The sequence below is a fragment of the Trachemys scripta genome, chromosome 1 (genome assembly GCF_013100865.1).
Source record: "Trachemys scripta elegans isolate TJP31775 chromosome 1, CAS_Tse_1.0, whole genome shotgun sequence".
Classification (NCBI taxonomy): Eukaryota; Metazoa; Chordata; order Testudines; family Emydidae; genus Trachemys; species Trachemys scripta.
The window spans coordinates 70,962,957-70,978,832 of record NC_048298.1 but is presented as its reverse complement, the minus strand read 5'-3'; the positions used below and the strand labels follow the sequence as shown (position 1 = coordinate 70,978,832).

At 38.8% G+C, this 15,876-nt stretch overlaps 1 protein-coding gene across 1 annotated transcript in view; it reads right to left on the bottom strand.

Annotated features, from left to right (window-relative positions):
- Positions 1–15,876, bottom strand: part of PTPRQ (protein tyrosine phosphatase receptor type Q) — a 205,334-nt gene that overhangs the window by 98,469 nt on the left and 90,989 nt on the right. The window contains exons 32-37 of the mRNA XM_034764828.1: positions 14,748–14,855; positions 10,500–10,781; positions 7,046–7,228; positions 6,094–6,195; positions 3,732–3,852; positions 1,236–1,396 (exon numbers count right to left, since the gene is read on the bottom strand). Of these exons, the coding sequence (XP_034620719.1) occupies positions 1,236–1,396; positions 3,732–3,852; positions 6,094–6,195; positions 7,046–7,228; positions 10,500–10,781; positions 14,748–14,855 (957 nt within the window). The remainder of the gene's footprint in view (positions 1–1,235; positions 1,397–3,731; positions 3,853–6,093; positions 6,196–7,045; positions 7,229–10,499; positions 10,782–14,747; positions 14,856–15,876) is intronic.

The following is a 15,876-nucleotide window of genomic DNA, read 5'->3' as shown; positions in this document are numbered from 1 at the left end:
CTTTCAGACTACAACCACTTTACACCTGTGTTTGTGAGAGAGACACCCTAAAACTGTCAGGGTTTTCCTTCTCAGGACCTTATTTCACAGCTTGATAGAACAAAGGGCAATAAAACCAAACTCTCCTCTTTTTACTTCATTTCAAAGAGCAATATAAAAAGACTTTTAAATTTAAATGTCTTGCAGGAAAATGTAGTGCTCTGTTTGATGAAGAGACATTAGACTAGAGTTACCATATTTCAACACTGAAAAAAGAGGACACTCCACGGGGGCCTGGCCCTGCCCCAACTCTGCCCCTTCTCCACCCCCGGCCCCACCCCAACTCCGCCCCAACCCCGCCCCTTCCCCAAAGCCCCTGCCCCAACTCTGCCCCCTCCTCTGAGCACCCTGCATTCCCCCTCCTCCCTCCTGCTCTGATCTTGGTTGGGGGTTGCTAAGTGCTTCCCTGCTCCCCACTAGCCCTGCAGGCTCTGCGCCCCCCGCTCCTGCAGCCTCTGTGACCCTTGCTCCCCACTCGCCCTGCAGCCCCTGCACCCCCCCGCCCCTGCAGCCTCTGTGACCCCTGCTCCTCACTCACCCTGCATCCCCCCACCCCTGCAGCCTCTGAGACCCCTGCTCCCCACCCACCCTGTAGCCCCTGCCCCCCCGCCCCTGCAGCCTCTATGCCCCCGCCTGCCCTGCTCCCCCACTCACCCGGCAGCCTCTGCCTGCTGGAGGCTTCAGACGCTCGGCAGCGCGAGTCCCTGCAGCCCCGGCCGCAGCTTCCTTCCTGCTGCTGAGCACGTTCCCCGGCCTGTCTGTCCCCGCGGGAAACAGCTCCCGCGGCGCCGGGTTCCGAGCTGCGCGGGGCCACAGGAAAGGTTCCCCAGTGGCCGGGGGGGGTCCCCGCCTGCGAGGGAAGCCCGAGCCCCACCCCGTTCCCCACTCGAGCATTGTAGCTGGGGCAGCTGGGCTGCGCTGCGGACCCGGCGGATCGTGCTGGGCGGACCCTGGCTTATGCCTCCCTATTTCCCCAGACATGTCCGGCTCTTTGGAAATTCACCCTGGACAGGGATTTGAGCACCAAAAAGCCGGACATGTCCGGGGAAATCCGGACGTATGGTAACCCTACATTAAACCCCCATTGGAATCGCAGCTTTCGCCTAAGTTATTTTATACATTTAAATAAGGTTGATACAAACTTATGGATGCAACTATAGATTATTTGTATGATTTATTATTATACATAAGCTTACCTCCTTCAGAAGTTCTGAAGCTTATAATGCTACTTTTTATGTTTCCATCCCCAAATCTGGTACTTGTTGTTATATAAACTTTGTATTCATTGTTATTTTCTAGGTCTGTGAACATCAGTGATGTTTCTGTTACATTAACACTTCTTTTTGACATTGTATTCCTAAAGAAGAAAATCATTACATATATACATTTTCATGACAAAACTGCAGCATAGTATAATACATTTTACTAAAAATACCACAGAAAACAATATTGTCATATACAGAAACTCATAAAATAGAAATAGAACTTTCATCTACTGTAAATCCATTATATTATTCAAAAAATTATCAAAGATGTTGAGTTTTAAAAGGCACTTCTCACAAATCAAATAAGAAACAAGCCTTAGCCAAAACTACAGAAATTCATTAGAGCTAGATAGTTAACACAACTGAGACCAACATTTTCTTAAATTCCTGTAACTTATAAATATTGTATTTCTTACAAGAAAACCATTAAAAACTGATAGGTTTTTTTTTTTTTTTTTTTTTTAACTATTAGCTCACATTTGAGTTCTTCATTGTAGATTCCTGGCTTCATTTTGTGAGAAAAGTTGCTACATTTCCTACAGCTAATGTAATATAGTTGTTAGAATACTTAGATAAGTTTTCTTCTACACTTTCAAATGGCCCGCATTCACTATCTTTGCCTCTTTACATGATATTAGGAAGCTCTTGCATTAGTTATATCCGCTGGAAAATGTTGCCACTAAGAAAAGTTTTGGTTCAAGAACTTGTTTGCCGTATCAGCCCTAGTAATTAATTATGATGATTTTATAGCACCTAAAAATGTTCTAAATAATTTAAAAGACAAGGGATGAAATCCTGGCTCCACTGAAGTCAGTGGGAGTTTTCACCCAAGGTCCTTACCTCAAAGAGCTAACGGCAATCTAATTTTAGATGTGAGAGGGTATGTGGGGATAAGACACAAGGGAGTAGATGGAGAGGGTAAGGACAAGGGTTACATCAGTGAAGTTCTGTGGTTACTTAATTTAGGCATCTGCAGATCTAGATGGTTCAGTTAACAAGTTATTGAAAAATTATTCTGTAGTAATCACAGATATAATAAGTCTTAAGGAAGGATTTTAATAAAGAGGAAGTTCTTTTATCTTGAATATCCTTAGGTCTTTAAACACAGTATGCACCAAAACCATATTCCTTAACATGAAGGAGATCTGTTTGTGCTACAAGTTCATCCACAGTTCAAAGTTCTCCACAGATGCAGATGACATTAGCACTTGCCAGTACAGTGGAAGGAGTGGTGGAAATTTATACTCTTTATACTCTTCTGGAGAGTGGGATTACTTGTGTTCATCTTACCGCTATTTTAAAGCGGACGTTTATAACTAAGAAAAAAGATAAAAATTAGCTACCGCCAGGAGAAACTTTTAGGTCACTTTTAAAAATAAGGAGTACATATTTAGTAGTAATATATCTATAAGAACTCCTCAGCTGTAACACAGTACCATTTTGCATACATAATTTACATTGATTGCATGGTATGTATTTCTGTAGCTATTTGCCCTTATGCATTGGGTAACAGCAATAGAAGCGCACAGCATAAATACAATAAATAACTGCAATCAACAATCAAAATAAACAAATCAACATGTGGCAATCCCCAGTAAAGGCAATATGTAGGGCTTACAAAAGGAAGCTATGACAAATCTTTAGAACAAGTAGTGTTCAGAAGAAGAGAGTGAAAAAAAGTTTTAAACTGGGATTTAAAATGACAATAGTCTTTTTTTGAAGGAGGAAGAGACAGATTCCAAGAGGCACAAATAGATATAATATAATATAATATAATATAATATAATATAATATAATATCCAGCACTTATAATGAGTGTTATAACAGAGTTGAGAAGAAGACAGATACGATGGCATAGTAACAAAGTATTGGGAAGTGTTGAAGTAGCAGGAAACATGATGTGTACAAAATATCACGCTGGGTGGTACTAATGTCAGAGAGTGGACAAGGACTGCTATCACAACTCCTTGCTTGCTCAGACCACTGAATGGGAGCTAAAACAGCATTTTTCAATGGTTCTTGGCCATATCCATCCAATCAGGAGGATATTTGTCCATCTTTAGCTGGAAACATTAGCAGACCCCAAACAATAGTGTTTGTTGGTGTCTTATTTTATCGTTAATTAGACCCCAAATGGTCCAATTAATATGTGAGGATGGGAGATCACCCAGTTAATTTAAATATAAACTCATTTTGCAAAACCAAAAACATTTGAAAAATATTTTAGATGCTTGCAAATCATTTAATTCTACAATTTTCACATACCCATATTTAGAATGGCATTTGTGTATATGAAAGTATTTTAAGTAACTTATTAATATTCACTCTCAAAAATCTATATTCAACAAGGTCTATAAGAAAAACCTTACATTCCTTTTAGATTACAGATTAATATTTATCCTCAGAACTATTTCCAAAAAATCTTACCAGACATGAACTGTGTAATAGAGAATAATTCCATTTGGCTCCAGTGGTTGTTTCCATGACAACTTCACAGTGACACCCGACAACTGTTTTACCGAGAGGGATTGTGGAGGTGAACTAGGAGCTATAAAGTGAGAGTGCAGAACACAACAACTTGTTAGACAGCTAAGATCTGAGTGACATGGTTAAATGCAGTATCTTTAAATAGGATTTTAATTATTTGTGCTAGGAAGTGAATTATGGAAGCACACAGGTACAGTATCCATATCAAATGGTGTTATAGCCAGGCTTCTTTACTTTTTCAGCCAGATGATAAAGGAAGATTTTTCATGGTAGTGTTAAAACATCTGTTTCTGTGATTCAATGGAAAAAAATATTTCATGAGAAAACAGAGCAATGGGTTTGTCACACTGATTCACCTACTGTCCAAGTATATTATTGTAATTTTTCCGTTCTAATAAAAGCAAGAGCTTTTTAGGTGTGAATGTATATAAAATATAACAAAATAGTTCCCCTGAGGAGAAGTGGAGCTGGAAATAATTATATGAAGCACCAAAAGATGGGAAAATTGATGAGCATAGCATTGAGAGATGATAAAAATGTGGGATACCATGCAGAGTTAAATCTTTTCACTCCATCAAATAAGGAACACATTCATACATTTAACATGTCATGAAAGAAAATATACATGTATTCAATGAATGAGACAACTGAAATTCATTCTAAGATGAACACCAGACAGCAGTATAATCACTAAGTACTGAGATAGCATAGCTAAACAAAAACGTTATAATACATTTTGATTTCATTCCAATTAAAATATTTTAAGGTTTATGCAAATGTTGCTGTGGTGAAAATGTATCTGTATGTATGCTTAGTAATAATGATATTTTTCACTAAAGTGTTATTGAGGAAGTAAAACTGTTAATTTTTTTTCTGGACTACCAGATAAAGGTATTACACTATGCTGTAATGTTAACATTACTTTTGTTGTTCAAATTAAACAAAACAGCATCATGTACTAAAAATTCAGGTCATGGCTGTGGTCATGCATGGAAATTGAGAACATAAGCATAGCTATTAGCAAATCTGTGAAGCATTCGATCTGATGCTCTGAACAGTGTGTACTTTGGAGTAAGATACATGTGGCGTATTATAAATATTTTTGTTGCTCTTCCTTTAATTGCACTGTCTTTCTCAACCACAGAGGACAGCATAAATGTTTTAAACATCTTACTCTCAGTACATTTTGGAAGAAATCTTAATTTTGCCTGAACAAAGGCTTAATAAAGTCTGTGAATGCCTGTATTTACTGGTAATAAATAGTGACAGCTGTATTTAGTGTTTACTTGCTATATTATCCTCGGTAGCCCTACAATAAAAGGTCTATCAAATACTGAATTTCACATGTCTCTGGCATTTCTTGATTCTAAGATATTATTTGTCTTTAACTCATAGATCTCCTTATTCAGCTAAAAAACTCTTTAGTAAAATACAGAATGAATGTTTGCTCTAAATAAAAAACATTTTAAACAAATGGCATAAATTTATATAATTGAACTGTTTTTGGTGTATTATAGCAACATTTATATTGAGCAATGTAACATGGTATGGATTGTGGATGAGAGCCTCTGGCCACTTTTGGAGTTTTGCAGAAATGCACCACCACAGCAGGAACCCCCAGAGGAATTGTGTCTAATGGGATTGAGAGGGAGCGTAGATGTTAAATCATTAAATAAAGCATAGTATACACTCTGATTATGTATGGCCAGCTCTGCTGGCTAGTATGGAGGGCAGTGCCCTGGCCCTACCTTTGACTCACCCCTCCATGCTCAATTTGGGGTGTCTAGTGCCACTGATTAGGTCCTTTGAGCACTAACACAATACTAATAACTATAACTATAAATTCATCAATTTAGAAGAGCCAAAGACTCTAAGCACAAGAACTATGACTGTTCTAGGTCCACGTGCTGGGAGGCAAAAGGAACGGGGGTCTGTGCTTTCTCCATTCGTCCACTTTTACACCCAGGCAGAGACAACCTCCATCTGACTTACTGCTGCCCTTCTGTAACAGTAAAATAGTAAATAGTAAAATAGTAAATAGACTAAAATAGTAACAGTAAATTAAGGGTTCTTAAAAATGGAAGACACTGATGAGATATAAGAACAATAACAGCGTTGCTTTCCAAATACAAATATTGTGATTTGACATAAAACTTATACTAATAGAGGTATTAAAGAATAAAGATCAATCTAAATGAAAAGTGCCTATATAAATCAAATGTACAAAGACCTCTGAAACAAAGTTTAAGACTTCTCCACTAGAAGTGGACAATGCTATATTGTAATTTCTTTTCTGACTTACCATCTTCATTAGTCAATATGTTTAGAGGTGCACTACGAACCCCTTCACCCTGGCTAGTGCTTGCAGACACCTCAACTGTATATTTGGTATATTTCTTTAAACCTAAAGAAAGAAGAATGCAGTAAACTATTTTATAAATTCTGAGGAGGATTTCAGTGAATATTTTTTCTTAAAAATAGTTAAAAAACACTTTTGAGTACATAAGTAGGCAAAAGTGCTGAGCATCTCACAACTTCCACTGACCTCAAGGTTGATATTAGATGTGCCAAATATGTTTTAGAAGAATTTTTTAATGATTTTTTCTGAGTCCCGCAGCATAAAAATTTCTTGTCCAATAACACCTAAGATTGGAGACCAATTTTCTGCTGAACACAGTCCACATGTGTAAACTTTTAAGTGGAAATTACCCTTTTAAAGTATTTCAGAAACTGGGACATCCGCAAAATCAGATTTATAACTGAAATTAAGTCTCAACTTTAGCCATAATCTGAAGTATTTCAATATCTTCTAGTTTTACAGGAATGTGAATGCATCTGTTTTTATTAATATAGAAATCTGCATGTTCATATAATTAAAAAATCATTTTGTTCCATATAATGGATTATTGTGTTTAAAACTGAAGTGTTAAAATTAAGACCCTGATCCCACAAATACTTATACATGTGCTTAATTTTATACATTTGAGTAGTCCCACTGAAGTCAATGAAACTAAATCTGAGAGTGTTTTCAGGATCAAGGTCTTAGTATTCACAATTAGTACTAAATTTAGTGTCAGTGGTGGCTATCTTTTTGAAAAGTGCCATCTAATGACATTGGCATATTAAAGTCAAGGTTGTAAACATTAAGTTTCCAGAAGCATTAAATATTTCCTTCTGACTGGAATTTGTCAACATGAACTATACAACATCAACCAACCAGGACACTATCAAGTTTCAGATTGTTACATACTGACCTGTAATACTTATCGTCAGAAGAGTAGTGTTTATGATTCTTAGCTCAGTTCCATTAATCCTCCAGAGATATACAGTGTACTTCTGTATAATCCCATTGGGAACAGATGGTGGAAAAAATGATAACTCTACTTCTGTAGATGAGATGTTCCTGTAGGTTATGTTTTCTGGTGCACTATCAGGAACTGAAAGAGGAAAATTCAGACTTAAAAAAAGAGTCAAGTCAAAGTTTTGTTCATTAGTTAAGCAATAAAAAATATAGTATATTGTAAATATTTGATCATTTTTTACTAAAAGCAATCATTTAATATTTTTACAAGTTGAGCTGCAAGGTCAAAGAGACATGAAAAATGTATCTATAATATATAATGCAATTATCTGTATAATGAGGTTTTTTAAGTACAGCCTTTAACAAATTGGTGGAATCCTCTTGACAAATGAACTAAAGACCTTCTCACTTCCCCCCACCCTGTGATGCTGAGCTTCCTCCCTGACACCTTAGTAGCTATCACCATGAATTTCCAACTTGGCTCTCTCTCAAGAGACTCTTCATTGATGTGCTGCCAATATTTTAACAAATGGTTTCCACTAACATTTTTTCCATTTGCCTTTGCTGCTCCACATGCTTGCAAAGAGGTAGGGACTGGGCAATCTTTTAATTTGTTTTCCCATTAAAAAAAAAACAAAACATGTTTTCCCAGATCCCAGAACCAGGGAGGGAGGCACCAGCACATGATAACATTGTATTATCATTTTCTGAAACAAAATACAAATATAATATAAGTTTGGTTATCACTGCACAGCTTTCAGTTTGTGCAGTTTGACAAAGTAGAGGGGATAAATGGGTTTTACAGGAGTTCTGGGTATCCTCCCTAGGAAATATTTTGAAAATACCTGCCACTTGATGCAACCCATTGCATTCAAAATACAAAACTTTTGCTCTTCAGATATATTTGTATGAACCCCAGAGATAAGTCACCTCTGGCTAGGAGGATTTAGCAGTATCCAGAGAGGGGATGAATTCCATCAGAGGCTGGGAAATCATTCTAAACATCCTCCTAGTTTAGTGGTGGAATTTTAATTAGGATCTCTCAAACACAATAATGCTTCAATAGGTCCCAGTTCCCTCCATACTTTCAATCTGAAAATGCCTGCCTTCCCTGTGATACATCTCATCTCTGAAGATCTCATAATGAATGTTTTCGCAGGTTCTCTTCTAGTTCTGGATTCAAACCTATTGTTCTGCATCCATTGCACCCCCAAGAGAAGAGGAAAGGAGCACCTGAGGTTATAAGGAATGATCTGAACCTAAAATAAATTTGTTTAGTTTAAAGAATGGGTGAAGGTTTCCAACATTTTTTTTTAACACATGCCTATTAATAATGCACTTCAAGTATAAGTTTTTCAGGCCTGTTGCTAAGTGTACAATACTTTCTTGAACACATTCCTTATCAGGTAAAATCCACTGTATGCTGCAATGTGTTCATCTACAAATGGTGGTAACTAGTAAGGGAGGGAATGACCAGCTAGAAGGTCTTTGGCAGTTATTTATTACAGATTTATGTCATCATTAAGACTTTGGTATCTAGGTTCCTACTGACTTTTAAAAACAAATGACAGATTATATTAGCTAACGTTCAGCTAAGTAAGCACAAAGTAGTTTCACTTTCAGGACATCATATTGTCATCTTTGCCTACCCAAATGGACACAAGCCAAAATTTTCAAATGTGAATGCATAAAGTTAGACTCCAAAATACACACATAGGAACCTCTATCAAAGTGGCCTGCTTTTCAGAGTTGCTGGGTACCTGTATTTCCCACTAACTTCATTTCTTTGTTTCCTCTTTCTCCATCTTGATAAATACATCACCATGGTCTAACTTCCTTCTCTTGCAGTTGCTACCGTTCTATTTCCGTTCTCCTATTTATTTCCAAAATCCTAGAGCATGCTGTTCACTCTCATTGCCTTGACTTCCCCTTCTTCAGATGATCCCTTCCAATTTGGCTTTTGTCTTCCCCATTCCAATACAACTTCCCTTATCAAGGTAACTAATTTCTTATTTTATTGGCTCCCCACATACCCTCCTGTTCCTCTGTATCTCTAAGAGATCTGTGCAGTCTCTTCTTCCATGTCTCCCTTTCACTGTGACCTTATCTATTCCCAATCATTCACCCACCGCATATATACCAATTATTCAAAATCACTCCTCTTCTATACTCCCGACTAGAACTAGTAAAAAAAAATCAGGAGCTATTTTGTTTAAAAAATGTATTTTTGTGCTCCAAAACTATTTATGAATTTGATGAATAGTTTCAGCCAAAAAACAAATAGGGAAAAAAATTAGAAAGTTAAAATGTTTCATTTCAACCATTTGGAAATGTTTTGTTTTGACTTTTTGTTTTGAATTAGCATTTCAAATACAAATATGGCCAATTTAAAAACAAAACACCAAAATAAGGGTTTAAAACACTTGTAACAATCAAATCAAAACAGAAAACGACAAAAAATGTTTTGGGTTGACTAAAATGTTTTGATTCACTCAAAACTAACTGAAAAACTGAAAAAACTATTTCAAATTGACCAGAAACATTTTGGTCAATTTGAAACCAAAACATTTTGAGTTTTTTGATCTGACAAAAAAATATACAAAAAATGGTTTGAGTTCAAATCAAACCAGATTTTTCTCAGCTCTGCTCCAGATGTCCCTCTTGACCTCCATCATTTCCTGCATTTCTAGCTGCCTCTCCAACATCTGCTCTTTGATATCTAATCTATTAATCTCTCTTCTCCATATCTATTGATATTTCCATTATCCTGCCCGTCTCTCAGACTTGATTTTTCTCTTTCCTTCTCCCTCCCCACCCCACCCCTAATATCTAATCTTTCACTACATCCTGTTGATTCCTTGTTAGTATCTCCAAAATCCACCCTTCTGTCTCAGTACCCACTGCTAAAATACCTTTTCCCTGCCCTGAGCAACTTTCATCTTAACTACTGTAACACTCTCCAGTTTCATTTTACCTCTCCCTTCCCCAAAATATTTCAATAACATCAACTTATTCTCCCGCTGCTTCAACCACATCACCACCATCTATCTTTGAATTTTTTCACTGGTTTCTTTTCTCTTACCACATTAAATTCAAGTTCTTTGTCTTCAGCAACAATCCTGGCCTTTTGAAATTCCTCCTTTTCTATAAAAATGACATTTTTCTTGCAAGGCAGGAGAATTTGTAAAAGGCAGGGACTATATAAAGCTCTACAATACATAACCGGGTCCCATTCTACATCTCTGCTCTCATTATTCTCTTCTCCCCTTCCCACTCCCTACTCAGTCTTTGCACAGGTGAAGCATTTGGCATAAAAATGTGTATTACAGTAAAATGAACTGGCATAAAATGTCACCACAGGCTATCAAATGTGGACAAATTATAGTATTTTTAAGAAATATACTCACCAGTTTCAGAAGTTCTGACAGACAGTGGAAATGATGAGTGATTCCCATGGCCAAGTCTAGTGAAAGCCCTTACGGAAATGTTGTAGAGAGTGTATGGTTTCATGCCATTTAAAAAAATACTTGTAGCTGAGGTATTTTTAATAAATAAGTCATTGGCATAATTGTACAGAACTTCATAATGAGTTATGATCCCATTAGGTTGCTCTGGTGGTGACCATCTCAAGTATATTCCTGTTGCAGTTACATTTAATACCTCTACATTCTGGGGTGGAGAGCCTGGTTCTGTAATACAGAATAAAAGGTCTTTGAATTTTTTTAACTGATCATATAATAGAAAAATGTTCCCATAAATGTATATGTTCCTAATATCTAGACATTTCTAGAGGCAGCTACAGCAATATCCAGAGCTAAAGGTGATGATATGGTCTCCCCTCCAAATCATTATCGCTAAATGCTATCAGTTTTTCACCCTCATATATCTCAGAAATCCTTCTTTTCCCACCAGTAAAACTGTTGTGCAAACCTTGATCATCTTGCACTCAACTACTGCAGTCTCTTTAGACTTTCTCTCACCTCACCCACCAATCCATCAAAAATGCAGTTGCAAAAATCATCTGTCTTGCCTACCTCTCTATGTCCAACTCTTTGTCAAATCCCCTCATTGGCTTCCTCTTGCCTTTCACATCAAAGTCAAACTCCTTATCCTTGCCTTCAGGGACCTGTGCACAGCTCCTGCATATTTCTCTAGTCTCCTCTTTCTAAACATCCCAACCCTCTGCAGTCATCCCCTTTGACTTCTCCTACTTGGGCTTCTGTGCCTTCTTCCATGCAGCCTCCTGTGCCTAGAACCTCCTTCCTGAGCCAGACCACAATCCCTTCACCTTCCTCTTTTCCTTCAACTCGCTCCTTAAAACATACTTTGCCACAAAGAGAAACAAGAACAGTGTTGTAAATAATGTTTTTAAACGATGAAAAATTCCAAGATGTGCATTACTAAATATAGCAACCACATGACCTACATCTCTGTAACTTTTGTTCTCCGTCCTCCAACCAGTCCCCCTTTGTGTGTTGTCATCTCTCTTGCAATGTTGTAACTTGTGCAATGATCCTGCAGCCATATTCATGTATGCCCGTGTGGAGTCCCACCAACTTTAGTGGGATTTCATGTGGTGTAATGCTCTGCCCTGATGGATCTAATTACAGGTTCAGGGCCATAGACATTAGTCTAATACTTCTCTCATTTTCATCAGTTTCACAGCAGTTTAATTCCACTAACTTCAGTGAGCTATACTGTACCACTGGGGAATAGGAAATTACCTTTAATTCCCCTTTCCTGATAGTAATCTATATAATATAAGTATACAGGGCCGGCTCCAGGCATCAGCTTACCAACCAGGTGCTTGGGGCGGCCACTCCGGAGAGGGGCGGCACGTCCAGCTGTTCAGCGGCAATTCGGCGGATGATCCCTCACTCCTGCTCTGAGTGAAGGACCTCCCGCCGAATTGCCGCCGCAGATCGCAATCATGGCTTTTTTGTTTTTGTTTTTTTTGTTTGGCTCCTTAGGGCAGCCAAAACCCTGGAGCTGGCCCTGAGTTTATAGGTCCTCATCAATCCACATCTCTCTCAGAATTGAGGATATTTTGCTGTTGCTTTTAATTATCTTTCCATGCCAGAGAAATCAAGAACTGGGACTTACTGTATATTGGAATATTCATGCTGGCAGCTGTGGGATCCAGAGTGGTCACCTATTACAACTGGAACCTCTTGAGTCAGAAATTTGTAAAGAAGCATTGGAAATCTATGTGAGACCTCCAGGACAAGAAGGTTCAAGATAAGCTTTAAGATATCTGAACATTTATATGAACTAAACCTCAAAGCCCAACACTAATAATTAGAAAAGGAAATAAGGGACAAAAGAAATGTATAAATGTGACAATATTCTTTACTGTCACCATTTTTCTGCTGCTTGGGAAATAAAACACAATAGTGTTTATTATATCTTATTAAGTTTTATATGTTGCATATATTAGTAGTGACAACCACTTCAGCGGTTCTTCAATGGTAAAGATGTTTATATCTACTGCTGATTTTGTGCCTTAGTGCATGCTCACTTATGCCCACTTATATACAGCGCCTTGTGACTACATCGTGGTCATCAGTTAGAGGTCCAGACACTGCAAGCAAATGTAGCCACTAAGCTACCCCATAGCTAGACTTGCTTTCTGTGTGACCTTCACACCACAGCACACAAGATTTACAGAGAGATCTTCATGGTCATCAATCACCAGCTGTATTAGGTAAACTAAATGGAAGTTAGTCACAGCGTATTTCTTTCCCTTTTCAGGGCTGTGTTTCTGAGTCAGTTCCCATGCTTCCCCTTCAACAATTATTGTGTCTCCTAGCCAGTGACTAGATTCTTTCAGAATCATATGGTGGAATCCCTTCCATCGCATACCAGGATGGCAGGACTCACTGGACTGACAACACTGACTTAATGAATTACATCGGGATGAATTTGATCGACTGTGTTTGTATACTCAGTACCACCAATCCTACCGCTTCGGGCAGTGGTTCTCAAACTTTTGTACTGGTGACCCCTTTCACATAGCAAGCCTCTGAATGCGACGCCCCTAATAAATTAAAAAATTAAATTAAAAACGCTCAGAATGCCTCCCTGTGATCCCTCTGGAGTGGTACAGCTCTGCACTACCTCAACGCTGGGGCTAAAAGGCACAAAGGGTTCAATACAGCTCTAATCTGATCAGATTGATGGCTCTGTCTATTAGGCTACATCTACACGTGGAGCTAGGGGTGGGATTCCCAGCTTGAGTAGATATACTCAAGCAAGCTAGCAGTAGCACGAGCAGTGGCGGCACAAACTCACTAGAACAAACCCACCCAGACCCCATGAGTATGTACTCCAGGCTGCTATCCTGGGCTGCCCCTGGGCTGCCCATGCCACCATGACTACACTAATATTTTTAACGTGCTAGCTCAATGAGAGCTAGTTTGAGTATGTTTATTTGAGCTGGATATCACACCCCTATCTCCAAGTGTAGACATATCCTTGGTGTATTTTTAAAAGAGCATCTCTTTTACTGTGGCTGGTAAAAATCCAAATAAGTTACTTCATTTTATGTTCACCATTATTGTGAAGCACTCTTGAGATGTGGCCACACAAAATTACTATTCCAGTTTCCATATGGAATTAAATAGATAAGATTGATACTGAGACATATCTTACTCACTTAAGGTAAAACCCACAGGAGTGAGAGTAAATGTGTGTGAGAAAGGGCCTAGGAAATGTCACAGCTTTCCCTATCCTATGTTTCCAACCAAGGTTCCCCTCAGGGAAGATCAGATTGCAGAGGGATAGGATCCAAATCCTATGCCTCTCCAGGATCTGTGTGGAAAAGAAAGACAAACTATGTGGTGTGCTGGCCCATCCATGCTACCACTTGGCCTCCCCTTCCCCTCTGACAGCAGGACTCCCTAAAGATCTAGGCTACTATTGACGCCTGTGTCCATACAATCTACCCATTTCTCAAGGGGGTGCCAATTCTGAGAAGTTAATACTTCTAGGAACGGCAGTAACTCTTGTGTGGGCAGAGTTTTGAGAGGAGCATGCTGTGGAGAGAGGGGCTGTGCTCAGATACCACCTAGAGCTACAAAATCTTGACCTGATATATAACAGTGCAAGTGGTTCCTGCAATATTATATCTTATGCTAAAATTACTGATCAATTTCAATGGATAAAGAAGCTCCACTTGTAGACAGCACATTCATCCAGGTTCCATGATCTGAGGTGGTTTCCAAATTGTTTCTGGGTGAAATTTACAATGCTGGTTTTAAGATAAAAAGCTTTTAATGGTTTAGGTTCTGGATGCCTCAGAAGCCACCTATCTTCCACATCATGATCAGAAGTTGTGGATCTTCCAAACTAATAACCCCTGGGTTAATTAGAAAGGAGCTGGAGACAGGGTATTTTCAGTGAAGGTTCTGGAGCTGCTCCCCTGTTGGTGCACTAGAACCCAAATTTGCTGACCTTCAGGTACTGCTGAAGTTTATTTCTTTCCTCCCAGGCCTGCAAAACTGGCCGAGGGAAGCAACACTGAGTGGTGAGAGAGTCTTAGTTTGAGTGGTTTTGAGAAGATTCCAAATTTTGGAAATAGATCTCAATGTGTATGTTTTATCATTTGTTTGTGCACGCACACAGTGCATGCACATCACTGCAAACAAGAGACTTACCATCTTCAGGTGTTCTCACAAAAATATCGTTCTCTTCAGACAGAGCACTTTCTCCCACTGTGGTGGAAGCTGCTACTCTCATTTTATAATTTGTATACTTTTTCAGACCTAGGAAGAACAAGAAAAAAAATCCTAGCCTGTGATTCTTCTTCAACATCCTCTTTTCCTTTTAGTTCACATATTAAGTATAAAAAGGGGCAATGTTCAAATAGTTTTCATAGCTATATAAGAATTTATGTAACTTAAAAAACAACTAATAGCCAATAGAGCCACAATGAGATATTCTAAAACCCACTATCTAAAATAAAATTTATGTTTGGGGCTTCAACTAATCTCTCCCACTGACTTCAACAGAAATTGATTAGCTCAGTCTCTGTACATAGCTTTAACAATTTATCCATTAGGAATCCAGTGTGTGTGTGAGCATCTATATATATTTTAGTACTTTGGTTAGTACAAACAGGTGTCTGAAAACTCACAATGGGATGCCTTTTCTTCAATTAATATACAAAAAGGTATTTTTTTAAAGTAGAAAAAGATGATAAATTTCTAACACATACTGTGTAAAAAGGTGAAAGTCATAAAAAGAACTAGCAGCACAGAAACACTGAGCCAAACTAACCCCCTCCCTTGTGAAAAGCCAAGGAGGGGATGTTCTATGAGAAAATTCCCATTAGAAATCCCTTGCAAAAATTACTAACTACCATCCCAAAGAGCCAGGATAGTGGGTTTTGCCCTCTATATAAAAGCCACTCCCCAAAATTGGCAGAGTCCTCTGGATCCACAAGAAGCTTGGGCCATTGATGCAGGGGCCCTCTCTGCCCCTGCACCAGCTCTGGTCCCCATCCTCCTCCTCAGTTTATAGGCAGAGCAAGTCCATTGGAGCCATATTGCCAGGGAGCTCTCTAGCCATGCCAGCTCCTGGACCTAGCGTTTATTACCTTTCTCAGGTAACTTCCATGGACCCAGAGGTGGGTACAATAGGTCTTCTCCCCCAGCCTGCCCACTCCTCTCTTCCAGCCTCATTGTCCCTTCCCCACCTTCTGCAAGGGGAGAGGGGACAGTGTTGCAGAAATGCTTCCCTTCCACATGAAGATTGGGGAGGAATGATCTGGACTACCTACATTTC